Source organism: Tetrapisispora phaffii, chromosome 1 (genome assembly GCF_000236905.1).
Source record: "Tetrapisispora phaffii CBS 4417 chromosome 1, complete genome".
Taxonomy (NCBI): Eukaryota; Fungi; Ascomycota; class Saccharomycetes; order Saccharomycetales; family Saccharomycetaceae; genus Tetrapisispora; species Tetrapisispora phaffii.
The window spans coordinates 679190-706926 of record NC_016520.1 but is presented as its reverse complement, the minus strand read 5'-3'; the positions used below and the strand labels follow the sequence as shown (position 1 = coordinate 706926).

Sequence of the window (27737 nt, the reverse complement as noted above, 5' to 3'; positions counted from 1 at the left end):
ATAAGGAGATTTAGACAGTGAACTAGAGGGTGGGTGGTTTGATTAGGAGAGTAAGTGATCTCCGGTATAGTGGGAAACCTTGTTAGGTTAGATTAGATCCAGATATTTTAATATACACCAATGGAACCTCCCATTCATTTACTCGTCCGTTAGCTCAAAGCAACTATAAGAATAAGAATGAATAACTGGAGATCTAGGTTGTCGATCTGCTAACGATTATGTAATGTAAAATTTGGATTCTACTTTCTTAAGTAAGACCTTACAGTGATATATATCTCTAATATTTTTTATTATATATGAATATGTACACTATGATATGTTTTCAGTGACGTTTCAGTGACGTATTCGGAATTGTTTTGAATTTGGTCTATTTCTATTATAACTTGTATTCGAATTGGTTTTATCTAATATCTTTATTATACCAATACAAAAGGTAAATGTCCATATTAACTCTAACAAAAAAGTTAATAATATTAATAATTGTTCTTGTTGACAAAATGTTTTAATTAACAACTGGATTGTAATATCAATTGATTTGAAATTTTCATTTAACTGGTTATCTTTTTTATTAAATGAGTGTCTTGTGTTTATTATATAATTCATTGATAACGATAAATTAACGTTTTCCACTATTATAAAAAACAGATCTAACATAAGAAATACTGCATGACTTGTTGGATTGTTTAATCCGATGGGTTTGCCTGCAAATTCGTCGTATCCAATATATAGATTGTAAATTATGGCTAATGAATTGGAAAATACATTAAAAATCAAATCCGAGAAATTTATCATCAAATCGATTGTATAATTATTGAAAAATGGTTTATCTTCTAAGAATACCCGTTCTGCTCTTGAATTTGCAATTATATTAGAAGAAACTGTAACCACTGCAACACATAATCCAATAATTATTAATCTTAAAAATAATCTGAAAAAAATGTTATTCAGAATAAAGTTTTTGATGATTGGTTTATATTGTTTTAATTGTTGATTTTTGAATCCGATCCAATGTTCTTTTTCTTTATTAATTTCATCTCTTATCCACTCTTTACATATTATACTACTATTAGAATAGTTCTGGCAAGTGAATGTGCTTGTATATGCTTTCTTCGGTTTTATATGATAAAGTTCTTTAATTTCCGAAATATATTGACGCCATTTTTTCTTATCTTCAAAATTTTCAAAACTCATCTTCTCAATATCTGGTATATTGAATATATTTTTTAATCGTTCTTCACCTCCCCATTCTGAATCTAAAGTTGAAAATTTATTTGCAATCTCTGGATCTTCATAATATTGCGGGTTTGACGCATTAACATTGTCTTTGCAGCGAGAACTAATTATCTTCACATAACCGGATTCTAACTCATTTCCTCTTAAAAAATTGGATTCTAATGCAAATGGTGGAATTGAAGTAGGATTATGAGAATAATAATTCAAAAATTTAAAATCATTCTCTGCTTTCTTTTTTATTGCCATTAGAGGAACGTTTGGATTCAAAACGAGCCATGAAATAAACCAACTAATATATATATAACTATATATGATGAGACAAACCCTAAAACATTAACATACTATTAAATAATAACAAAATGAAGTTTACTTTATATTCTTTATCAATACATAATGTGTCGCACATTTGTTAGTGACACAAATGTTATTTTATCGACATAATAATACTTTTTCCTCACATCCCAGACGCTTCCCCCAATTTCATACAAAAACACCACAACATAATCTGGGACTGCATACACCCATACATCAGTACCATTAAACAGGAAATAGTATGCTGTAGTTTTCATTTCTTAATTTTTTTTGGAATTGCTATTCCAACTTTTCCTCCTCCCCGCTTTCATCTCTTCAAAAAAAATGAGTTTCTGCCAGTTGAGTCTCCCACCCCAAAAAACTGTTGGCATTTTAACTTGAAACTGATAGTTACCCTGACACAAACCACAATTAGCCATAGTATTGAGAATAAAATATTAAATTCAAATACTAATAATTATATGGTAAACCTCATTTTATTATGTAGTACAAAATGATTTCACAACAATTTTAATCTGATTATTATTATACCCTATTTATTTTTCTAAACTGTTTAAATTTCCTTTATTATTATTTGTGCATGCGGTTCTTCTTCAGGTTTTTCTTAACGGTTGATGGCCCTTTTTTTATGTTCTGAAACCTAAAAACATAATTTTTCATTTTATTTCATTTTTTTTTTCATTCTTTTTCTTCGTCGACTCGAGGTTTCAAATTAATTTTAGATTATTCAAATTTCATCAACTAACAACTATTACATATTTATATATATATGTATGTGTATGTCTCTTATATAAAAAATCTTATTCTATAATTTCTATTATTTTAATTGTCGATTGTTTACACTTGTTTATTTCATAATAAAAGAATCATCCAAATAAAACCAAATCGGCTTTCGATATGCGTAATAAGTGGAGAAAGAAGAGAGTTAGAAGACTTAAGAGAAAGAGACGGAAGGTTAGAGCCAGATCCAAATAAGCGAGCAATATTCTTTGATTAATTTGATATGTTAATATTTATATTAATTTCATCATAATTATAATATAAGAATTGCTTATTTAATTATTATTGGTTAATTTGTTCCATTTATGGTGGTATTATTATATTATTGTAATGGAACTTATTTCTGTGGCAATATTAATTAACTGGCTCTTAAAATATCATACCTTTGTCCTTTATTTAAATTTTTTACGTTATAGATAGCGAGAAATACGTACTGTTTATAATTTAATTCAAAAATTTAATTAATGAATTTCAAAATATATTTTTGATCATGTATATATTTATTCAATTGTGTTTCGAATTGATTTAAAGGCTAATGTACCATTGAGTAGTTTTGCATATTCAGATATATAAAATTATGTAGAATTGCTAAGAAGAGAAATGAATTTTAAGGGCTTATTGAATTCCAGTTGCGATGAACAAACTTTATTCAATGGATTCATATATTTTATATACATACTACCTTTAATTATAATATAAAAATTGATAATATAATTATTACATTCTCGATTTCCTATTTCTTATGTTGAATTAAGATATTTATTGAATTATTTTTGTTATTTATCCGTTTATATAGTTTTTTATTTGTTTATTTTTTATAACTTAGACGTGATGATGTATCTATTTATGTGTGTTTGTCATCAGTGAGAGTGAATGTAATCATTACATATAATATCCGTGAAAAGAAAAAAACACAAAATAAAATATGAAATTTAATGATATATAGTTCAACTATTTTTTTACTCAACACCACACATGAGCTCTAATTTTATCAATTTTACAATTGAATTAATCAGTGGATTCAGCGAATCTTTCTTGCATTTTAGTTAATAGTTTTTCAAACTCTGCATGAACTTCTGCTTGACCTCTGCTTGGTTCAAAAAACTTTGATGATGAAACAGCATGTTTGACATCCTTGGTAGCTTCTGATAATCTAGACCAGTTAGCCCCATTTGATACGGCTTTTTGAGATTCATCATTGTAGGAAACAAAAGCTCTCATCATATCGTAAGTCTTCCAAATTGGACAGAATGCATCATAAGTAGAATAACCATTTTGTTGTAAGAAATCTTCCTTAATTAATGTAGACACGTCTAATGTAATCTTGTCACTGTCAGATAAAGCCGATTTACCAACTAATTGGACAACTTGCTCTAGTTCTTCTGCATTTGATAATATTTCCTTAATACGATTTCTTAATACTGGGAATTCGGGGTATTCTCTATCATAAAACCCATTCAAAGCAGTTGTATATTTGGAATATGATAGCGATGTATTGATAGATGGGAAATGCTTTCTTTGGGCTAATTTTTTATCTAAACCCCAGAAAACTTGTGTGATACCTAAGGTAGAAGTTGTGACAGGATCGGAGAAATCACCACCAGCTGGGGAAACAGCAGCAACGATGGACACAGATCCAATACGGTCTGGGGAACCTAAAGCAACAGCCTTACCAGCTCTTTCGTAGAAAGAAGCTAATTTAGCACCTAGATAAGCTGGGAAACCTTGATCGGCAGGCATTTCACCTAAACGACCAGAAATTTCTCTTAAAGCCTCAGCCCATCTCGAAGATGAATCAGCAATCATAGAAACGTCCTTACCTTGATCTCTGAAATATTCAGCTAAAGTAATACCTGTGTAGATAGAAGCTTCTCTAGCAGCAACCGGCATATTAGAAGTATTGGCAACTAAAGTAGTACGTTTCATAATTGGCTCCTTTCTGCCATTAATTTCAGTATATAATTCTGGAAATTCCATCAAAACTTCAGCCATTTCATTACCTCTTTCACCACAGTTATGAACTAAAGCTAAAGATGATAACAAATATTGCTTGTCGGTAGAATCTGGTAAAGTAACACCATAGTATTGGTCTTCTTCTTGTTCTTCTAAAGTAAAGTAAAATGGAACAGCTTCTCTGTTGAAGAAAGGACTTAGAGAAGCAACGTTTCTGTCAAGTGAACAGAATCTTAGAGAACTAGAAAGAGCTTCACCACTCAAAGAGATACTGTAGTATAGTTGGTGCTTAACATCATTTTTGTCCATACAATTCTTTTCGGCAGTGACATAAACTTTAATACCAAGAGAACGAGCAATTCTAACAAGACCTTCTGCAACACCCTTGAAAGCAGTAGCAACAGTAGCCTTGGTGGAGTTGCTAGCCTTGTCTTTCTTAACAGAACCGGTAGCGTCAATTAAACCTGCAATGAATTGTTCACGAACTTCCATATTATCATAAGATAATTCAAATGGAATATGTTTTTCAAAAGATTCGTTAAGTGATGGAATATTCTTAGATTTGACGCAAAGAGATTCGACAAAATTCCAGAAAGGGTTATTTTCCCTCTTGGCTTGATTAGCAACGGAGTCTCTTAGAATGACAGATAAATCGGTGCATTCCAAAGAACCATTACCATTTACACGAGCGAAGGAAGCGTCGTTAGAAGAAGCCTTAGAAGCATCAGATGACATCTCAATTTCAATCAATTCTTCTTCGGATGGAGTGCCTTCGATATCATCATCGAAAACAATTGAACCATCTGCTTCAATCTTACCGTTATTTAATTTAGCGATTTCTACTTCTTCTTGAGCCTTACTAAAGACACGACTGTAGTGTTTGGAAGTAGCTGTGGTCAAGTTAAAGTACTTACCAACTTCAGAAATACGATCAACCAATTGAGTGCCCGATGGATCAATAGAGAATTCAGATTGGTTAATGTTACCGGCACCAACCCAGAAACCAAGCATCCAAGCAATTTTTGGAGCTAATGAACCTTCAAAGCCTAATTTTTCTAGCTTGCTAGCCAGATTACCAGATTCCTTGAAAATTGGATTAATCATTTGGAAAGTAGATTTCTTAACGAAGTAACCAAGGTGATTGTAATCAGAGGCTTCAATATCCCAGTCAATTGGTTGCATATCAAGACTTGAAACAAACTCTGAGGCTTTTCTCGCAGCTTCTTGCTTGCCACCGTGGGCACTGTGTTCGTAAGTATTAGTCTTCTTTTTAACAATCTTACCGTAGATAGAATCTTCAAGAGCAAAGTAAGTGACACTAGTGTACAACTTACCATTTAATCTGTTAGTAGCCGTGCTGATTAATTGTGGGGTACGAAGAACTAACTTATGGTTACCTGAACATACGTAATCCATCAAACCAACTTCTTGGTCAGACTTCTTATGTTGTGTAGTGTGTTTGACATGGTACATTGTCTTCTGGCCACGAGGTAAACCAACGACGCTTCTTGGAGCACCATCTTTACCCATGACTTGTTCACCAATAGCAATATCTTCAATAGATTTATCAGAACCATCTGCCATCAAAACCTTGGTACCTTTAGCAAAACAACCAACGTAAATAATAGCGTCAGAGTTCGAATATTTTGATAAAGATTGGGAGATAACAGTCTTACCACAACCGAAAGCACCTGGAATACAAGTAGTACCACCTTGAACACATGGGAACAAAGCATCTAAAACTCTTTGACCAGTTAATAATGGATAATCGGCTGAGACCTTTTCAGCAACTGGTCTTGGTACCCTAACAGGCCATGTGTGCATCATTGAGTAGTCGTATTTCTTACCATCGAATTCAACTTCCAAAATTTTTTCATCGACAGTGTATTCACCAGCACTAGCAATCCAAGTAATGGTACCTCTTGCTCGTGGTGGTAGTAAAATTTTATGGTTGTCTAATAGAGAATTTTCGAAAACAGAACCAAAAATATCACCCCCTGTGATATGGTCACCAACTTTGTGTTGGCTTGGTGTGAATTGCCATTTAATAGTTCTATCTAGAGCTGGAGAATCAATACCTCTTGGGATATATATAGATTGGGAACGTTCTTTAATAGCCTTTAATGGTCTTTGAATACCATCGTAAATGGTTTCCATCAAACCTGGACCTAATTCAACAGACAGTGGTTTACCAGTTCTTAAAACTGGATCACCAACAGTGACACCTGCAGTTTCTTCATAAACTTGAATAGTAGCTTTATCACCATCGATTCTAATAACTTCACCGACTAAATTGTCATGACCAACTTTAACCAATTCATACATAGCGCAACCAATCATTTGTTCAGCAATGATAACAGGACCAGAGACAGAATACACATAACCGTATTCTGACTCTTCATGGTCATCTAATGATATTCTTTTAATCTCTTTACGAGCATTTTCTAGTGCTCCTGCCATTTTCTTCTTCTATAATCTTTTTTTGGCAACTGTATCTTCAGTAGTTAAAAAGTCTTATAATTACAAGAAAAAAGAGAAAACAAACACCCACTAATAAACTGCTTTAAACAATTCAATCCAATTGATACCAATTCAATATTAAAACAGTTGTACACAAATAAACATATATTAAAATATTTGCTCTAATCATACTTTATTAAATTAATAATTCCTTTAATCCTCTTATAGTTGTATAAACTTTGGTTGCATTAATTATTGAAATTTAACTTCAAAGAAAACCAAATGTTGTTACCCGCAACTATAATCAATGACGAACTGAAAAAAACAGATTCACGTGATAAATATAATTTTGAACGAACAGCTTCTTTTTCAGAAAACTCAATGTGACTGATCCGTTGATTGACTGACCGATTGAACAAGTGTCATGGCCTGCCAACGTTTTTCTTTCTGTCATTTGTGATGGCAGGTTTACCATTATCTAAAGCGAGTTGTAAAACAATTTGGCCTTTTTGATTAATACATTGTCGACATATATTTAGAAACAATTTTTTTTTCTGATTAGTGACTATTATGCATTGAAATATTTATTCTTACCGTCAAAGTATCTATTTATATAGGTTCATTAAATTGATGAGGTTTCCTAAAAATAATACGCGCGTTACAATGCAATTAATATTAATTTTAAAATCAAGTGGGAATGACAGTAAATAAAATGATCTGTGTCATCCTGAATATTCTATTTAGTTAAAGATTCTTTGCTATTAAAAGTACATAGATATATGCATCATGTATACAATAAGAACAAAAAAAATTGATTATATAGTAATTGGTTCTTGTTGCACCTTTTTTGTTTTTTTCACAAACAATTAGGAAACGTTTTCGAAAAACATGAAGTGAACCAATTGTTTTCTTCTTTTTTCTTCTTGACGTTATTTTGTTTTGTATTTGTGTGCATATTGTTTTGATTACGATGGTAGTAATTTAATGACTCTAAATAATCTTCAGGTAATTTAATTCCATATGTATTTTGATATATATTTTTCAATTCTGTCATATCTATGCTTTTATCTATTTTTTTATCCTTCTTATTCTCACTATACACCAATCCATAAGGTGTCTCTAAATCATTAATATGATTAGTTCTATATTCATGTGATTCAAATATGTTATTGTTCATTTTCGTTCTTGTTTCAGAATTCGAATTCGCAAGTATTGTCGTATTGGTAAATGTAGTGTCAGTGATATCCGTTGCCCCACTGATACTAAACCCTCTCTTCTTTTTGTCCTTTTGCATCTTTGTATTGTTTTTAGAGCTCTCACTCAACGATTTCCTGTTCAAGGTTTCTAACTCTACCAAAGGAGTGTCAAATTGATAAGGATGTGTACCTTCAATGTACATAACAGAACCGTTAATACTACAATTATTAGACACAGTAGGTTTCCATTTCATCATTTTTTGTTCCATGCTCAATTTAAACTTCTCTTCGCTCATGCTTGATTTATTGACATTATTATTCCGAAGTAAGTCTTCCTTTATTTTTCTCTTTTGATCTTTATTCTTAAGAGTTCCAGGCAGTGATAATCTTCGATCTTGATCATACTTGATTAGATCCCTAACCGATAGAATATCTGCATCTCCATTATAATATCGTCTTGATGCTGGCAGGCTTTGTTCTGGAAAACTGTCCTGTACATGTTGTATAATTGGATATGAATTATTCTCGCAACTGGTCATTATGTAAGTTACCAAAGATCTTTTTCTTTAAATGTTCACCACAACTCCCCAAATAGAACAAACTGCTCAAAATCTCAGTAAACGATAGTTTTATATTAAGATAATATACATATATAATCAATCCTCAGAATAGAATAATTTGAATCGGATGACAACAATTGACACATAAATATCTTGTTCATCTTCATTTTAAGAAAAAAAGATTTAAGACACAAAATTAAACTTTTCCCTGTACAATACAAATTTTATATAACGTGCTAAACATAAGCTAATATAAAATATGTCCACGACAAACACCATATACAAATGGTTTGATGTATTGAATATAATCAACAAAAAAGTTCTACAAATCTATCTTTATATGCGTATATACGAAGAAAGACAAACATGTAGGAGAACAAACTGCCTTCTCACCTATATCGTTCAATAAACACAACATACAACTGGCTAGCATCATGTCTTTATCTAATTCATAAGAACATTTCATTTTACAAATCAGTTGTCAACTTTCTTAATTCTGTCACATTGCTTGTACAGCGACATTCTTGAAATTTGTATAGGCACAGCATCAAAAAAAAATGGAACAAAAAACATTTTTAAAGGGTAGTTGTAAATTAATAATATAAAATATTCTTGGAAAATAATTTACTATATATATAGTTATGTTAAAATAAATCTTATGTATATTAACTTACACTAATAGACACTGAAAAGTAATCATACGTCTGTTTCATCAATACAATCAACATAACAAAATTAATTGGGTAGTAAAGGATTTTAATCTCTATTCTGTTCAATATCTATTAAAACAAATAATAGATAGGATTATCGTGATCCATCAAAGGGATCATTAATTGTTAGATTTCTCAAAATCTAATAACATACGTAGTTATAAACGTTTTATATAACAAAGAGATTTCTAATTCTTGTTAGGCTGCAATTTCAATAACAACAACAATAATTATAGATCCTTAAATAGAAGTTCCAAGTTTCTAATACTATGAGTGTCGTTTCCAACGTGGATATCAACATTTATTCACATGATAAATGACAATACTATTATGAATAACTACAATGGTACTGATTTACCTTCAGCTGCACTTGCATCTGTAAATGGACGTTCAGTATATGCAAATCTGAAGGATAAACTAGAGACAACAAATCAATTAGGTAATTGGATTGAAAAATTAAGCAGATGTGAAATGTTAGCTGAGAATGAAGTAGATCGATTATGTTCAATGGCAAAATATATTTTACAGTTTGAAGAAAATGTCGCAGCAGTGGATGCGCCAGTAACCATTTGCGGAGATATTCATGGCCAATTCCACGATTTATTGGAATTATTCCAAATTGGAGGACCGTTGCCAGATAATAATTATTTATTTATGGGTGATTATGTCGACAGAGGATACTATAGTGTAGAGACAGCTTCATATTTAATTGCAATGAAATGCAGATATCCGAAAAGAATAACCATATTGAGAGGCAATCATGAATCTAGACAAATAACTCAAGTATATGGCTTTTATGACGAATGCTTAAGAAAATATGGGAATGCCAGTGTTTGGAGAATGTTTACAAATTTATTTGATTTCCTTCCAATAACAGCTTTAGTTGATAATAATATATTTTGTCTTCATGGCGGATTATCACCAATGGTCAAAACTCTCGATCAGATTAGGACTTTAAATAGAATACAAGAGGTACCACATGAAGGGCCAATGTGTGACTTATTATGGAGCGATCCTGATGATAGAAGCGGCTGGGGTATTAGCCCAAGAGGTGCTGGTTTCACTTTTGGTCAAGAAATTAGCGAAGAGTTTAGACACAATAATGGTCTAGAATTAATATCAAGGGCACATCAGTTAATTATGGAGGGGTATTCATGGACACACCACCAAAGTCTTGTCACCATTTTTAGTGCACCTAATTATTGCTATAGATGTGGGAATCAGGCTGCAATAATGGAAATTGATGAAAACCATAATAATCAATTTTTACAATTTGACCCAAATGAAAGGCCAAATGAAAAAATTATAAATAAAAGAACACCAGATTACTTCTTATAATCAATGATTAAGCGTTTGATCAAATTAATATTCTACAACAATAACAATATAGTAAAATACTACCAATAGCAACAAAGAGCAACCTAACTATTCCAAAAACCCCTTTTATATTGTCAGTCTATATATTCTGTAAATGTTCATTTCTATATAGTTACATAGACAAATGCATTGATAAAAAAACATAAATTTCTCAAATATCCGTATGTTTTTATGAACTTTGAAGATCTGTCATCAGATATAGAAATCAGTGACTTTAATGATTATTCTTCATCCTTTATTGAAAGACCTTCTAAATTCTTTTCAATTGATTTAGTCTCATCTACATCAAGATGAACTGTAGGTTCAGATTTACAATTACCTTCATTACCGTTCTTATGCATACATTTTTCTTTATAATTTAGCTTACCGTTGGATTCTTTATAATTTCTGTGTTTATATTTGTTAGGTCCCTTAATTTCAGATTGATTATTCTGAAACATTGGGTTGTAATATGCATTGTAGTTATAGTAATAAGGTTGATTATATGCATCATAACTCATCAATGCAGGATCTTGAATTGGTATATTATTCACAACATTAGGAGCCATTGAACCATATGGTGGTTGATTATAAGCCATCATATATGGAGAAGAAAGTGAATTATCCAGTTTAACTGCCTGTTGATTAACTTGTGGAATAAAAGGGTACGTGCTGTATTGCATCTCAGGCATATTAGAATTCATTGTGTACGGATTATATTGAAATTTTTTGAAATTATGTTCATTAACAAAATTAATGTTGCTCATGTAATCACCATATCCATTAAAATTATTTTGATTTGCTGAATATTTGCTATGATTTTTATAACCATTTTTATGAGGTTGATATTGTCTTTTTTTTGAATATTTATATTCAGCTTTCTGCCTATCTATATTATACCTTGATGTTTCAAAATCGTTAGGATGAGGAAAGTCGTCCTGAAAAATGTCGCTATTTTCATTTTTTTTAGAAGGTTCATGATATGGTGGAGACTTTGGGGATTCGAAAGATTTTTTCTTTCCTTCATTTTCTTCAACTTCATCATTGTGCATATTATCGTCATCCTCATAGATGGACCTCTTACGTTCCTCATAGAATTCTTCTCTTTTCAATCTTTCTTTTTCAACATCTATCACTCTTTTTCTCTCATTATTACTATCAAATGAAGTTGATAGATCATTGTCATCATTACTGTTGCTATCGATATTTGCATCACAATCTGAATGCTCCTTTTTCAAAATCTTGTACTTCTTAGAACCTGTATTTTTTTCGTCAACAATTTTAAGGTTATTTACCTTAATTTTACTTCCGTTCATTTCCTGAATAATGGTATCGTCAGTCACATACTTATTATTCTGCTCAGGTAGCTCAAATATTTTAATCATCGAAGGTTCTAGATGCTGCAATAATGGGTTAACATTGTTCAATACCAATTTATCACTTTTATATACAATTATCGAGTTATTGTTACTTAATAAATTATGTTTTAAATTGTGGTAATCTGCAACCTGGTATGAAAGTAATCTGTAATATGAGTTCATTGGCTCTAATTCCATAGATTGGGCCCTTGAATTAAGGAAATTTAATATTGAATTCTCCATATATAAAATAAAGTGCCTATCATATGGTTTCTGAAATAAGGCAATTGATAGAACAGTGCTTAATGAAACTTTTGAAATATTTTGGTCACCATCCTTGTCACTGATTGAACTATTCGTCGATGACTGATTAACAGTTATAGTATTTGTCATTCTCTCTGTTATAATTAATTTAACTTATTGTGAAATATAGTACCAAACCTTCTCTATTATACTCAATATAATTAGTTTCGAATCGGTTTATTATAATTAAAGTGTTTATTTCAATTAATAATTTTTGTTTAGCATTCAATTACCGTGGAACTTTATAAAACAAATGCTTTTATGAATATATTTTTATTGGATTTTAGCAAGTAGTAGTAAAAGTTACTTTGTGATAATGCTTATAAGGTCAAATTATTATGTAAACCAACCAGAAACTAATTGTATATGTGTCTTCCCTCTCAGATCAGACCGTTAGTTTCCTTATCGAGACACAGTGCAATTGATGATATGTGATTATAAGTTAAATTATATTTTACAAAATATAGGGTAATGAGATCTGTTAGAGTATTTACATGTTTATATATTTTACTTTTATATACCAACTGAAACTGTAATCACTATTAACAGTCATAAAACACGAGATATCCTTAATTTTTTGTATATCCGAAGGTTTTAATTTCACTTAGCTATAACGTAGTTATTAATTTTAATATTTTAATATTTTAGTATTTTCAAAATTCTAATAATGATAAAGTTATTGATAAATAGATAAAACTTGATAACATTTGTCTTACCTTGGCATCAGTTATTATTAAAAAGTGACAAAATTATCTAAGTTTGGGATTTACTTGTGTATTAAATGACAATAGACAATAAACAATAATCTCTTAAATTAAGTTATAGCTTATTAATTGATTTATTTTTATTTTTGAACCTAAGGTTTTATTTAATAATACAATAACTATGTCCATCATTGAAGACATCCTATTGGTTTCGAAATTACCAATTGAAAACAGCAACTATTCAGTGATAAAGTTAGATAACGATGCTAGTGAAAATGGGACATTTTCAGTGGAAGAGATAGATGCCATCTTATTATATCAATTAACCGAGAATGAATACATAAACAATCCCTTGCAATATTTAAATAACTGTTTTCAACGATGCCAACAATTTAAGAGGATAAATAGGAACAATCCTTCAAATGAAGTGGCGTTGCAGGAGATCGATCGTCTAGTCATCGGATATGGTCTTGTTATTTTACAGATCGAGGGCTTTACCATGAATGGTAATTTAAAATCCTATTTGAAAGATTTAATTGCAAATTATACAAATTATTCTGATTTCCTTTCACAGATATGTAAGAGATCTATTATCGAATCCTCAGAATTTGAATTAATTAATTATTTTTTCACTGAATTACATGCTTTTGTCAGAAAAGACATTATCAAGTTTAATTTGAACGACAATAAAATGTACGATGCCATTTTGAGTATATTTGAATTATTTGTATCATTTAAACAAATTGCTGCTGTTTTTACAAAAATTGATAACTTTGTTAGTAATTGTTATGCATTAAAGGCTAACCAATTTGAAAGCCAGACTTTATTGGGCCCAATACTATCTTTGTCACCATTAAGCATCGATGTGGCATTAAGAAATTATGGTGACGACTTATTATTGGAAAAAAGTCAGCAGCAAGTTAATATGTTACATTCTTCTTTACAAGCTGAACATAAAGTTGTAATAGAAAGATTATTTCATATTATTGATAAGATAATAAGAGGTTCTGTTGAGTCTAGAAATGACTTATTAAGTTACTTCGGAGCTGTTGTAAATAAAAATCATTTACGTAGAGGTGATCATGCAAATTCGGCTACTTTAGCTTCCAATGGCTTTATGTCAAACATTACCATAATACTAGTAAGGTTTTCTCAACCGTTCCTGGACACAACTTATAACAAAATTGATAAAATTGACGTTAACTATTTTAACAATTTGAATTTGTTTATTGATTTAACAGATGAAACTAGAGTCAATAGTGATTATAAAGAGGCTGATGAATTCTACGATCAATCTAGAAAAAATAATGGCGAAGAAAATGCCAACTGCAAGCCAAACTTTATTTCAGATTGCTTTTTTTTAACATTAACATACCTGCATTATGGGATTGGAGGAGCTTTATTATATGATGAAAAAATAACACCACAAATCAAAAGACTGAAACAAGAGATAGAAAGAATTAAGAAATTAATTGAAACTCAACCAATGTTTGCAAATTTCGCCAATGTTCAATTAAAGGAAATGGAAAAAAACTTAAACATAATTCAAAGCTTGAAATTGTCTTTGAAAGGTTTTTTTTCTCATAAAGAATTGCAAACTGAAGTATTTGATTTCATCTGTGGTGCTTCTACTTTCTTTATTAGAGTTATTGATCCAAAACATCTATTTCCATTTGAAATGATTAACTTACCATTAATTCCAGATCAAGTAGGTATCGAGAATGTAGACAATGCAGAGTACCTCAGAGAACGTGCACCAGTACCATTCAAATATTATCCTGAATTTGTCATTGAAGGGCCAATTAATTATTCCTTGTACATTGCACAATATAACTCGTCACCGTTATTCAGAAATTCACGTATACATTCATTTTTAGAATTTGCAACAATGATTTTACGTTGCCCTGAGATTGTATCCAATCCTCATTTAAAAGGTAAATTAGTTCAATTACTGAGTGCTGGATCAATGCCTGCAACTGATAACTCCCCAGGTTTTATGATGGATATTTTTGAACATAATGAATTAATATCGAAAAATTTATTATATGCCCTATTGGACTTCTATGTTATTGTCGAAAAAACTGGTTCTTCTTCTCAATTTTACGATAAATTCAATAGTAGATATAGTATATCTATTATACTGGAGGAAATTTATACTAAACTTCCAACATTTAAGGAACAGCTAATATTCTTGTCTAAGAATAATTCAGATTTTTTTGTCAGATTTGTTGCTAGAATGTTAAATGATTTGACATTCCTATTAGATGAAGGTTTAACTAATTTAACTGAGGTGCATAGTATTCAAAATGAGATCGATAATAGAAGTAAAGGATTACCACGCTCAAGAGAAGAAGAAGATACCGAATTAGAAAAGAAGTTGGCAGCAGCTGAAAGGCAAGCTAAGTCATCCTGTGGATTGGCAGCAAAATCAATGTCATTATTTGAAATATACTCGAAGGATATTCCAAATGCATTTGTAAGTCCTGAAATTGTTGGTAGATTGGTTAGTATGTTAGATTACAATTTAGCATCATTAGTTGGCCCAAAATGTGGTGAATTAAAAGTTAAAGATCCTCAAAAGTATTCATTTGATCCAAAAAATCTTTTGAAAACATTGAGTACAGTTTTTGTTCACTTATCAGACGAAGATAGCTTTATTGATGCAGTTGCAAAAGATGGCAGATCTTTCCAAAGAGATCTATTTACTAGAGCTGTTCATATTTTAGGCAGAAAAACTGGATTAGCGGACGAAGAATTTTGTATGAAGTTGATAACCTTTGCCAACAATGCTGAAGAAAGAAGACTAGCCGATGAAGAAGAAGATCAAGAGTACGGTGAGATTCCAGATGAATTTTTGGATCCTTTGATGTATACAATTATGAAGGATCCTGTGATATTACCAACCTCAAAAGTAAACATTGATAGAAGCACAATCAAGGTACATCTATTAAGTGATTCTACTGACCCATTTAATAGAACCCCTTTGAAGTTAGAAGATGTTATTCCTAACGAAGAGCTAAGGCAAAAAATCATTCAATTCAAGAAAGATAAAAAGGAGGGAAAATGAGATAAAATTTAATTATGAGCAATAGTTTAACTACTTGCTTATATATAGCTTATCTATGTTGTAAACTTTCATAAACTGAATATATATATATCTAAGTTTATCGTTTAATAATTAATTTACGAGTATACATGACCATCGAATCTTATCTCCCAATAAGTATCAATATATTTTCAACTTAAGATAACAATGTAGGAGTGATTATATAAAAAGCACATAGATTTTTAGAATTAAGATGTTCGAAATATTTATTTTAGCTATAAAACATTAGCTGACTGAATTATACAAAATGAATAAAATATATTTATATATTTAAGTATATTAAATGTTTTTAAGCCTTAATAGCGTACTTTCTTTGTGGGAAAGCAATTTGCTTTTTTCTTTGCTTTTCAGTGATTCTGGTAGCTTCGAATTTGGTTAAAGCTCTTCTTAAAGCTCTAGTCTTCTTAGCTCTTAAATCCTTTGGTTGGTATTTCTTACCGTTGTATAATTGTCTGACAGCTTCTCTTTGTTGTTGGTTAATGATGGTCAAGACACGGGCAATGTCCTTTCTGACAGTCTTAATCTTTGGTAAAGATGGTTTAGATAACTTTTGAACCTTTAATTCGGCTAATTCCTTCTTCAAGTCAACCAATTGAGAGGTTAATTGTTCCTTGGACTTAGTTCTTAATTCGTAAGCTTTAACACCGGCCTGTAAAAATAGTTTATAAGTCAAATATAAAATCGTATGATTTTGATTTTATAGGTGATTTATTTCATGTTAGTAAAAGTGAGTTGAATAAAACTGTTAAATTACGGTATGTGAAGTATTGCTTCCTCTCTCTCTCTCATTCTAAATATAGCAGATGTTAGATACACAAATCTAATCTCACTACTCCTTCAATTCAAAAAACACGTTTGACCGAATATTTCATAACAGTTGCTACATCTTGATCGCATTCAGATACATCAAATGAAACTTTATTATTCCTAATCTTTATAACATTTATTCCCTCTATTTCGTCGAACGGTAATAATCTTCTTGTATATATCATCCACTCGACACTACTTTTTAAATGATATGATCGACTTTTAATCATTGTAATATTTACAGTTACTGTTTTACAACTCTCAATGATACAGTAACTCGAGTCCTCCTCATGTATTTGTCTCAAAAGAAAAAAATAAGCTATTCACTTTTAGAATCTTCTCTAATTCAATACCATATTTAGCATTAATCATTAATTCTTAGATGTACATACCATTTTGAATATCTGTCTTTGCTGTGGTTCTTTTATCTATGTATTGACAGTAACTAATATTAACCAATACAACCTTCTTATATATATACCAATTAATGATAACGTATACACAGACAATATTGGAAACTCTAAGTAGTTAAGAGTAAGAAGACAATAAAGAATAAATTATTTTGGAAAATTTATTAGAGCTTGCGAGATGACAATTAAATTAACAAGTGAAAGTTCAGTATAAACATCACATCTTACATACATTAATTATTCAACTCAGTGATGATATTACTATGACCTTATGACAAAAAAAGTTTCAAACAAAATTTCAATTATTGAATAATGATTACTATGGTGTTGAATTGTGAGTTTGTGCGTCAAAAAAATACAAGAGTTATCAATAGAATAATAACTTTTAGGTTAAACTGATCAAGCGTTCTGATGGTTAAAAGAACGTAGCGGGAAGTATATTTATATATATTTTCAAATATTGTTGTGTTTTACTTTTCTTGCGTTTTCCGGCAAAAAAATCTTGAAACCAAAAAAGTTAGAACAACTATTTTTGCAACATCCGAACATTATCAAAATGCATGGGTGTTTCAGAACAGTCACTTAGAATCCATGATCTTCTCAGTATGCACAAGGTTGGGTTGTAGGTGGCACGCATATATCAAATATATTTTGTTTATTATAGTTTACATGAACAGTTTATTATTTGCTTTGTCTACCATTGTATCAGTGCAAGCATGTGTACATTTATCTTAAGAGGATGTGATCGTCAAATCGATAGTAAGCGATAATTAGTGACTAGGAATGAAGATTAATGACATATTTTCTGTTGCCCTAATTGTTGACATCGATCTGTAAATATGTATTGCTATGTAATAACCGAACTATATCTATCGGGCATTCTTTTCTTGATTCAGAACTGGGCATGTTATCAAATCAGTAGTTGTTTTGTATTGAATTTTGTAATTTATATATTATACTTATATTTATATTGTATGAATGGATGAATAGTAGAAAATTATAGACCCAAATAGTTTTCTCGCTCTTTTTTTCAAGTCTAAGATTGGTTCTTTAAGTTGTTGCTTAACCATTCTAAACCTTCGTATAAACCTTCACCAGAGGTAGCACAAGTGGATTGAATGAACCAAGGTCTGTTTCTGATAGAGTGTAAACCCAACTTTTCGGTGATTTCGGCAGCAGACATAGCTTCTGGTAAATCTTGCTTGTTAGCAAAGACCAACCAAACGGCGTTTCTCAATTCGTCTTCATTTAACATTCTTTGCATCACTTCTCTGGCTTCGCCGATACGAGATCTATCGTTGGAATCGACAACAAAGATAACACCTTCGGTGTTTCTGTAGTAATGTCTCCATAGAGATCTGATTCTGTCTTGTCCACCCACATCCCAGACAGTGAATGAAATGTTTTTGTATTGAACAGTCTCAACATTGAAACCAATGGTTGGAATAGTAGTGATAACCTCACCTAATTTCAACTTGTACAGAACGGTGGTCTTACCAGCACCATCTAAACCGACCATAAGGATCCTCATTTCCTTGTTACCGAAAAGGTTACTGAACAACTTGGATGCAAATAAACCCATCTCGACTCAATTAATTTTGTTTTTGTTTGTTAATCTCAGTGCTACAACAACAATAGTGTAACGTAATACAATATATAATTATAAGAGGAACAATAAAATAGTAAGTTATTCAAAACGATAACAGAAAAAAAGGTATTAAAATATTACAAAATACAGGATGAAGTTAATGAATCAAAACTATGAAATAGAAAATAGATAGAAGAAGTTAACAACAACAACAACAACAATACTAATTAGCTAATAATATGTTAAATTATCCACATAACATTAACACAAATATAAATATTTCTACTATTTTATGAATATCTATATATATAAAATATTAAAAATGGAAAAAAAATACATAAAGAATATAATACTGGCGGTCAAAATACTTTCAAATCAAATTTTAAGAGACGAAGAAACAACAAAAGAGTGAAAACGATTGAAAAAAAAGATGGAAAGTTGTCAATTTTCTGAAAAGTTGTGGAAAAAAAGAAAAGAGATCCAAAACCGACATGCGCGTGTGTGTGCGTGCGCGGTCGTGTGAGGTGTCTGGGATTGCCGTTGTTTGCTGCGCCGATATCTCTGAGCACACCCATGCGAATGGGGATTGCAGCTTCTGCGGATTGTTGTGCGGGGAGGAGAGGGGAGGAGAGGGGAGCTGCAGTGAGAAGTGGAAACAGACAAACACATGCGGCGCGGACGTGCATGCAAGGGAAAAGATATAATTGACACAGCGGGCTGGGTTAGGCATGCTTGTGCGGGGGGATCTTACATTCTGCTCCAATCTCCGCATGCCTGACGCCTTTTCTGGAGAAAAACGCGTAGCATCAATTGCCAGGAATGGCTACGGGCCACGCTGTGTGTTGCATGCAACACAGAAACACACCGTACAATGCGTGCTGTGCGTCTCTTGCTCGCCCACGGACCGTTTCAGTAGAAGTGAAGAGACGGTGAAATACACATGTTTGTTCCCATGTCCCTTTTAGGAAATTGTTTTGTCACAGTACCACTCCCAATCTGATCTACTGCGAACAGCAAACCAGATCATGGGTACACGCGATAGATTGCTTCCTTTTTCCGCTTACAGTAATCGACAACGCAGCCTTTACAGGTGCAGAGAGATCGAGAGTCGGGTAACACATGTGTCAATTGCAACTATCATCAGTCTAATGTCACACACTTACACAGACACACATATATATATAATGACCTACTTATACTGTGGATGTTTGAATGCTATGTTTGTTTTCAATTGTATATATGCACGATTAAGTATTATATAAAATTTATGTTTAATGCAATATGGTGTGTTTGAACTTACAAGAACGTTTTTTGCTTGTTTTTTTATTCTATGGATGGGGCGATGTTGGCGTCCCTGTGTTGTTTACAAGCTGAACAATAAAATTGTCAACTCTTGCATGTTCACTCCCTTCATCCTCGGAGGTGTAAAAGGTGGTGTTAGTACTAGTGTTGTATCCATTGTTATCTATTTCGTATCTGTTTTCAATGTCATCATCGTCATCGCTGTTTTCAGAGTCTGAAGGCAATGACGGTGGTCCGTGGTTGTGTGTATTTAATCCTAATCCATTACCTAAGTCAAAGTAACTGCTCTTAGTGTGATCGTATTCCGTATTAGTAGACGTGGAAGTTGTCGCTAAATGGGTTTGGAATCTTGTTTTAGAAACTGTACTGCTGCCCATTTTCGTCATGTCATCAGTGTATGTGCTTGTGTATTCACTGATTGGATTGTTGAAATTCACGCCGTCGAGTCCGTTCGGTTCCTCGATGTTCCCTACTTGATTGCTAATAAAACCAGAGCTTCTATTCATTTGTATTTCATAATTTCTTCTTCTTTCTTCTTCTGCTTTAATTCTTTTATTGCGCATGTTTGCATTATATTCTTTGGACATTCTAGGGCTAGGACAAACTTCAAATAATTCATTGATCTCTTCTAAAGTTAATCCCTTGGTTTCATATACCGTGAAATATGCAATTAGAAGACCAATTGTGTTTAATCCACCCCATAAGAAAAAAATCTTGGGTCCAACAAAAGAAGTATGTCCGTCTATATCAACAATGTACGGCGTAATGAAAGCACAAATGAAGTTTACCAGCCAGTTTGATGCTGCACATATAGACATACACTTTGATCTAACACCTAATGGATAGAGTTCAGCAGAGATAACCCAAACAGTACTCCCCCATGTACATGCGAAGGACGCAATAAATAGACAAATAAATGCAACCATCACTTTATCGGCAACAATTGTATCAACAGCAGTACCAACACCAGCGATAACAAAATTACTTACCGCCATTACAATGCCCCCATATATTAACAAAGTACGTCTACCTGAATAATCAACTAAGAACATACCAGGAACATTGAATGCGACGTTAACAGCATATGTTATAAATGATATTCTATAACTGTTTGGGATACCACTTCTTGAGAAAAAATTTACACCATAATAGAATATAAAATTGATTCCAGAAAATTGTTGGAATGCATTGATAGCAATCCCTGTGAACATTCGAAGGGTTTGCTTAGGTCTACTTTTATTAGATTTAAAACAATCCCAGAATGTGGCTGTCCCAAAAGAAAGCTCATAATCATATGTAGCTTTTATTTCAACTAACTCTTCAAGAAGACCAGAATCTTGAACTGGAACGCCTCTTAAAAATGACAGTGAACTAGCAGCTTTATCTAATTTATCCTGAAGAACAAAAAATCTCGGACTCTCAGGTAAAAATATCATACCTAGAGCTAATGTACATGACCAAATATACTGCAAAGCAATTGGAATTCTATATGATGAAGCATTGTTTCTTCTATATGTACCCTGTGAAACAGCACTTGAAACTAATAGACCCCAAGTGATTGCCCATTGGTACGTAGAAATAATTGCACCTCTTAAGGATTTTTTTGACGCTTCACCTTGATATAATGGGACTACAACAGATATAATCCCAACAGCTACCCCTGAGATGACTCTTCCAACAGTTAATAGTGTAATGCCTGTGGCTGCAACCTGCAATGTGTTTCCAACCAAGAATATAAATGCAGCGCTCATGATAACAGGAGGTTTCCTCCCTACTACATCAGCTAAGAATGGTGCAAATAAAGCACCTCCAAAAGTACCCAGAGATAAGAATGAAACTATAATAGATAATTGTTTTGCAGTGAAGAACCCATCATTTGTAAAGTTTTCCTTGACATAATTCATATCAACAATACTATTAATCAACCCCGTATCATATCCATACAAAAACCCACCAACAGCCACAAATATACCCATCAGTATAGAGACTTGATTTGATTGCTCTTGTGCAGGTTCTGTAAAAAATAAAAAAGAACTATTTAATGATCTTTCATCTGCATCAGAATCTATATTTTCCAAATTATGATTCTCAAAATTTATTTGATTTTCTGCATTTTCTGCACACTCAACATAAGGTTCAGTTCTCAGTTTTTTATTTGCTTTTAAGAATAAACCTTCATTAATAGTATCCCTACTAGTAAATGAAGCTATTCCTTCATCATAATTTAAATTGCTTTGTAGCTCAACTGAATTGATTACATTATCCTTATCTTTATACGTAGCCAATTCAGTTGCTATTTCACTATTTTTTTCTTCATTTCGTATTTCGTTTATTTTATGCGTATATCTTTTTCTCAAACCATACTGTCGATGAATAGCAGCCTTTCGTATCAAGCTGACTGCGTTCTTTATTTTATGTGATATATTATCACCTTCCAGCTCTTCAATGTCTGTATTGTCGCTCATGTACCATTTATTTATATTGTTACTCTATCGCTTAATATAACTTCGTTTGTAAATATGTACCAAATGTGATAAATATAACTCTAATATCCAAAATTCTGGATATCAACTCTAATTGAAAGATGGAATATATTTTACTTTTTTCTTTCCACTAGTGCTTTTCTTTATTAATAATAGCCTACTCGTCTAACCTTACAGAATATAATATAATCAAGTTAGATCTATATTTTAGTCATATATTTCATTATTCAGTCTAATAAAAAAGCTCAATTTACTTAATCATCATATAATGTATTCAAATAAAATGCTCCATTATTACACATCTTACTTTTTTTTATTTCTCGGCTTTCTCTATAAATGCAGTAAATCAAAAAACAACTTCCCCATATTAAAAGTGACATTCTAAGAATGAATGAATGAATCATCTCCGAGACTAACAAACAGTATACATTATAAGTAATGATAATATATAAAGTAAATGATAATATACTAATAATATAATAATATGGAATTATCTATATTCTAAATGTACATATTTGTTATTTCATCCAAATGAGATAACTATTTTCCTTTTTATAATCTATTTATGTTTTCTTATAAAGTCACAATATATATAGATTTAAATGTTACTAGCATTCATTTTTGTTGACTAATCTAGGATGTCGCCTTTACAATGTTAATTAATCTTTTAACACCTGTCAACCAGTTACCACCTTCGTGTGCATGCTCAGTAGCAATAGCAACGGAGATTTGAGTGGCTTCATCGTAACTTTGAGTTTTCATTAGTTCTATTATTTGTTTCAATTTATCAACTGTTGGTTGAGTTAATAAATCTTGATTTTGTAAATGTTCAAATAAAATCTTTAATCTCTTTGTACAATCCTTCAATTGTTTTCCATATTCCTTTGGTATCAATGGAGTAACACGCTCTAATTCCTGTTGGAAAAATATAATGACATCCTGTTGATCCGGTGGAAGTGTAGTAGATTTAACTGCTGGAACAGGAGATTGAGCCGGAACTGGTGCAGGGGCAGTCATAGAGGATGTTGGAACACCAACATTCGTAGTAGTTGGTGTATTCATACCAACTATTTCATTACCGCTTGGTCCCTTCTTTCTAGAATTGACAGGAGGAGGGCCAATTGGAGCTTTGGCAGCTAATGGCGGGGTGGATGTAGTTTGGGCCGCATTAGTTGGTACTATGTATGGATTATATCCAAGTTTAGCATCATTTGGAGTTAATGCAACAGGAGGAGCATATGGGTTATGAGCAGGTGCTGGATGTGGTGGTGGAGATATTGCTGGTGATGAAACTACGTTATTAGATGGTGCATATGGATTGGAAGGTATTTTTTGATTAGCTACAGGTACCTTAGATTTACCTTGAGCCATATTTGAACCCATCATTGAAGAAGATCTAGAAATCATTGGTGGTGGACGAATAGTATTCAAGCTAATTGGTGTAGTTTGCTGAGCTGTGGAAGCTGCAGCTGGAGCAACAGGAGCAACAGCAACAGCTTTAGCTCTAGATGGCTTATCTTTAGACTTCAATGGCAGATCATTCCATCCATCGTTTGCTTCTTTAGTTAGGTGTGGTATTTGACCAGATCTCATGTTGATTGGAGGTGGTGGCAGAGAGGCAGGACCATTTGCTATTGGATTTGAAGCTAAGTTGCCGGAAGATCCTGAATTATTAAGATGAGCAAACACTGGCTGAGTTGGCTTAACAGTAGAGTATGGATTAGCTGGAACCTGAAAAGTATTAGTTGGTTGAGGCACTGCGATTTGTGGATAAACAGCATTAGTTGCTCCAATAGTAGGAGCGACTGGCGCTTGGGGAGCATATCTGGAACCGACAACAGGTTGTGGGCTCTTCGAAGTAGGTGGAGTTCCTATTGTGTTTGGAAGTTGTGGAATTGGTGATACACTGGCTGGTAATCCATAATTTTGCTGAATTGGCGCACCAAAAGTTTGTTGAATTGGCGCAGCAGTTGGAGCAAATGGTGGCATCTTTTTCAAGCTATCTGTAGAAGGAATGGAACTTGACAAGTTACCATATCTAGTTGATTTAGTTTGAGCTTGTTGTTTAGCTTGTGATTTACCGGAAGCAGATAAAACACGTTGCTTCTCAGTGTTAACTTGTTCATTATCACCAGGCAAGGTTTCCAAAAATTTGTAAGCTAAATCAAAGTTACCAGCGGCAGTTGACAAGGCAACAAATTCTAAAAATTTACTGATCAAATCTTCATTACTGATTTGAGAATCACTACCAACAAATTTTGAAAGAGCACTGAATCTTTCTACAAATTCAGTTAGACATTCTGTGTGAGCTTCGTAATACGAGCCCTTAACTTCTTTAATCTTTGACTCATTGCTAGAGAATTCTTTCAACCAAATAGCAGCTACATCATCAATAGAGTCAGCAGCTAAGTATAAAGTCAAAGCATCTTGTCTGTTACCACTTTCTAATAACCTGTCACCTAATCTCTTTAATAATTGATTTCTTTCCTCAATCTTATTAGAGTAAAATCTGTAGACAGATTTGACAGCATATTTCCATTGGGACAACTTTAGATTGTCGACCAAATCAGCAGAATTGCTAGATGATATAGAAAATAAAAATCTAGATAGAGGTGTTTTGCCACCATGTCTTGCAAAATAGGCATTTTTCACATTTGTCTTCAATGATTCGTCATCAGAGCTTAATGCAATAACTAAAGCTTCCATTAAGTAATCTTTTTCCAAAGAACGAGCGACAGCTTTTTTAATGTCACCAGTAATTAAATTTCTACAAATAACTTGATCAGAAGCTTCTTTTAAGGCAAACTTTCCAGTTGGTTCAAAAGAGTTTTCTAAATTGACGAAGAAATCATCATTTTCATCATTATTCTTAAGTTCGGTAGATTCTTCTTCTGCATCTTCGAAAGCGAACGCTTCATTCAAGTAGTCGTCCTTACCATCCAAGTTTAATTTTTCGATGAAATTCCAATCTTCTTCATTTGACTCATTGATTGGTTTAATTAATCTTTGATTGATGATTGAAGAGAAATCTTTATTTTGTAAAGCTTCTTCTAAGTTCTTATTATCTTGGAAATAACCGGGTAAATTTGGTTTATTGATATTGATACTCTTACCATCTTTACTAATAGAGACTAATTTACCACCGAAAGACCATGTAGCAGCTGGTTCTATAATATTATTGTACCATGATGGGGCCTGAAAGTTAAACACAGTGGCCTTTTCAACTACTTTTTCAGTGGAAACGTTGTTCCAGAAATCAGTTTCAGATTCTTGTTGTTTCGAGTTATTTTCTTCTTCATCCGAAATAGTTGGGATATTTTGTAAAGTTTGGACTTCAATTTTACCATCTAATGAAGCAGAAGCAAAAATTTCTGGAAAATTTGGAGCGAATTTACTCTTGAAACACCAATTATTTCTCTTTGGATATTTTGTCAATGGCAAACCTGAATCTGGGTTCCATAGCATGATCGAATTATCACGACCACTTGACAATAAGAAAGTTTCATCTTGAGCACACCAGTCCAAAGATTGAATACCATCAGTATGGCCAACAATTGTATTATTTTCAAACTGTTGCGGAGATAAGATTTGTAAAGGAGCATTTGAATTCCTTAAATCCCAAATGTAGATGGAATCGCCTGCATTTGCCGTGGCATTTAGAGGATTCGATATATTGTTTGAAGTAGCGGTAGCAATTCTTGTCGAATTCTTTGGATGCCATTCAACGACGGAGAAGATTTCCTTCATTCCTGTTGTTGGGTTAATATAATTCAAATTGATGACTTCTTTTTTAGCCTTCAAGTCAAAGATTGACACGGCAGATGTATTGCCAGCAGCTGAAAACACGTGGGACAATGATTTATTCCATGCTAATGATGAAATGGTCTCGAATCTGTTCATTGTCATGTTAGGAGACATCGGTAAAGTTTCTGGATTATCAACATCATTTAAATCATATATGAAAATTTCACTAGTTGTATTTTGTATATTATTAATAGTCGGCAAAGTTTTTGCAGAATTAGAGCTGTTGATAATTCCTTCACCACCAGATAGCAATAAATTATCTTGTCTTGGATTAAAAGTGATACTTCTGATGGGACCTGTGTGCCTATTATTTTTGATTAACTCGTTTGATTGAATTGAATCATTTTCTTGATTGAATTTAAAAATTTCAATACTACCATTATCCAAAGCACCAGCAATAGTGACATTGTCACCAGACCAATCTAAATCATTAAATTTAGAATCACTATTCAAAGAAAAGATTGGTTCCTTATTATTGATTTGATTAATTGACCATAACTCTAATTTCGATTCGGAAGAAAAATTGGGATCTATTGCATTTGAGTAAGTACCAGAAACCAAATAAGGTAACTTATGTTTTGACCATGCAAAAGTAGCAGTTACGGGATATTCAATAACTTGCACCATTGTATAGTTTGTTTGTCTGCTGCGATCGATTATATTATATATATATATATATAAAGAATAAGATAAGTTAATAATAGAATTACAGACGTATATATATAAGTATGTTTAAACATGCTGTCAGGTTACATATATTTGCAGTAATTTTTTTTTTCTAATACAGATATAAATATTTCACAGTTAAAAATTATGTATGGCTCAGTGCATGGTATTAATAGAATTATTTCACTATGAACTCAACTGCTACTATTACTAACTCGTTCAGTTGACAGCGAATATGCCGTTTTTGCTAACCGGTGTAGCACTACTACTATAACGGTTTAGCAGGTTAACGCTAAGTAAGACAACTGTTCAGCACCATAACGTATAACAAACACACCGTCTGGACAATAGCGGTCAAGAAGCAATTTAACGAAAAAGCGAAAAAGCGAAAAAAACAGAAACTTCGTGGTTATTGCCGTTTATTTCCGTTCTGCTTTGCTGTTCTTTCATGATGCGTGTGCGTATTCGTGAAGCATGATTTGTGGTGGGGGGAGGAGTAGAAGGACCGGGTAAGGGGAAAATGATGACAGGGTTCTTTCTGTTATGCGCGGGGACTCTTTCACTCAGGTTGACGGTAAATGTCTGGTAATCGCATCTCGGGAAATTATGTTTTGCTACCAAATTTATAAATTCAGACAGATTAACT

The 27737-nt window shown here is 32.4% G+C and overlaps 10 protein-coding genes across 10 annotated transcripts, besides 1 other annotated feature; 2 read left to right on the top strand and 8 right to left on the bottom strand.

Moving 5' to 3' along the window:
- Positions 1 to 333: 333 nt before the first annotated feature.
- Positions 334 to 1479, bottom strand: TPHA0A03210 (uncharacterized protein; the record flags this gene model as incomplete). Its single annotated transcript, XM_003683784.1, has 1 exon — positions 334 to 1479. One exon carries the CDS (start codon positions 1477 to 1479, stop codon positions 334 to 336), a length of 1146 nt encoding a protein of 381 aa, XP_003683832.1.
- A 963-nt stretch (positions 1480 to 2442) lies between these two features.
- Positions 2443 to 2520: a sequence feature (Short protein (TPHA_0A03205, CCE61397.1) was converted to a misc_feature.).
- Positions 2521 to 3333: 813 nt separating this feature from the next.
- Positions 3334 to 6738, bottom strand: VMA1 (H(+)-transporting V1 sector ATPase subunit A; the record flags this gene model as incomplete). Its single annotated transcript, XM_003683782.1, has 1 exon — positions 3334 to 6738. The coding sequence occupies one exon, from the start codon at positions 6736 to 6738 to the stop codon at positions 3334 to 3336; it is 3405 nt and encodes a 1134-aa protein (XP_003683830.1).
- An 856-nt stretch (positions 6739 to 7594) lies between these two features.
- On the bottom strand, positions 7595 to 8473 carry TPHA0A03190 (uncharacterized protein; the record flags this gene model as incomplete). The annotated part of the gene is made up of 1 exon (XM_003683781.1): positions 7595 to 8473. One exon carries the CDS (start codon positions 8471 to 8473, stop codon positions 7595 to 7597), a length of 879 nt encoding a protein of 292 aa, XP_003683829.1.
- Positions 8474 to 9513: 1040 nt separating this feature from the next.
- TPHA0A03180 (serine/threonine-protein phosphatase) lies at positions 9514 to 10542 on the top strand (the record flags this gene model as incomplete). Its single annotated transcript, XM_003683780.1, has 1 exon — positions 9514 to 10542. The coding sequence occupies one exon, from the start codon at positions 9514 to 9516 to the stop codon at positions 10540 to 10542; it is 1029 nt and encodes a 342-aa protein (XP_003683828.1).
- Positions 10543 to 10802: 260 nt separating this feature from the next.
- Positions 10803 to 12311, bottom strand: RBS1 (Rbs1p; the record flags this gene model as incomplete). The annotated part of the gene is made up of 1 exon (XM_003683779.1): positions 10803 to 12311. The coding sequence occupies one exon, from the start codon at positions 12309 to 12311 to the stop codon at positions 10803 to 10805; it is 1509 nt and encodes a 502-aa protein (XP_003683827.1).
- A 795-nt stretch (positions 12312 to 13106) lies between these two features.
- UFD2 (ubiquitin-ubiquitin ligase UFD2) lies at positions 13107 to 15992 on the top strand (the record flags this gene model as incomplete). Its single annotated transcript, XM_003683778.1, has 1 exon — positions 13107 to 15992. One exon carries the CDS (start codon positions 13107 to 13109, stop codon positions 15990 to 15992), a length of 2886 nt encoding a protein of 961 aa, XP_003683826.1.
- Positions 15993 to 16320: 328 nt separating this feature from the next.
- On the bottom strand, positions 16321 to 17233 carry TPHA0A03140 (60S ribosomal protein uL29; the record flags this gene model as incomplete). The annotated part of the gene is made up of 2 exons (XM_003683777.1): positions 16321 to 16680; positions 17231 to 17233. The coding sequence occupies 2 exons, from the start codon at positions 17231 to 17233 to the stop codon at positions 16321 to 16323; spliced, it is 363 nt and encodes a 120-aa protein (XP_003683825.1).
- A 1051-nt stretch (positions 17234 to 18284) lies between these two features.
- Positions 18285 to 18830, bottom strand: TPHA0A03130 (ADP-ribosylation factor family protein; the record flags this gene model as incomplete). The annotated part of the gene is made up of 1 exon (XM_003683776.1): positions 18285 to 18830. One exon carries the CDS (start codon positions 18828 to 18830, stop codon positions 18285 to 18287), a length of 546 nt encoding a protein of 181 aa, XP_003683824.1.
- Positions 18831 to 20164: 1334 nt separating this feature from the next.
- TPHA0A03110 (sugar porter family MFS transporter) lies at positions 20165 to 22603 on the bottom strand (the record flags this gene model as incomplete). The annotated part of the gene is made up of 1 exon (XM_003683775.1): positions 20165 to 22603. The coding sequence occupies one exon, from the start codon at positions 22601 to 22603 to the stop codon at positions 20165 to 20167; it is 2439 nt and encodes an 812-aa protein (XP_003683823.1).
- A 651-nt stretch (positions 22604 to 23254) lies between these two features.
- SEC31 (Sec31p) lies at positions 23255 to 27052 on the bottom strand (the record flags this gene model as incomplete). The annotated part of the gene is made up of 1 exon (XM_003683774.1): positions 23255 to 27052. One exon carries the CDS (start codon positions 27050 to 27052, stop codon positions 23255 to 23257), a length of 3798 nt encoding a protein of 1265 aa, XP_003683822.1.
- Positions 27053 to 27737: the final 685 nt, after the last annotated feature.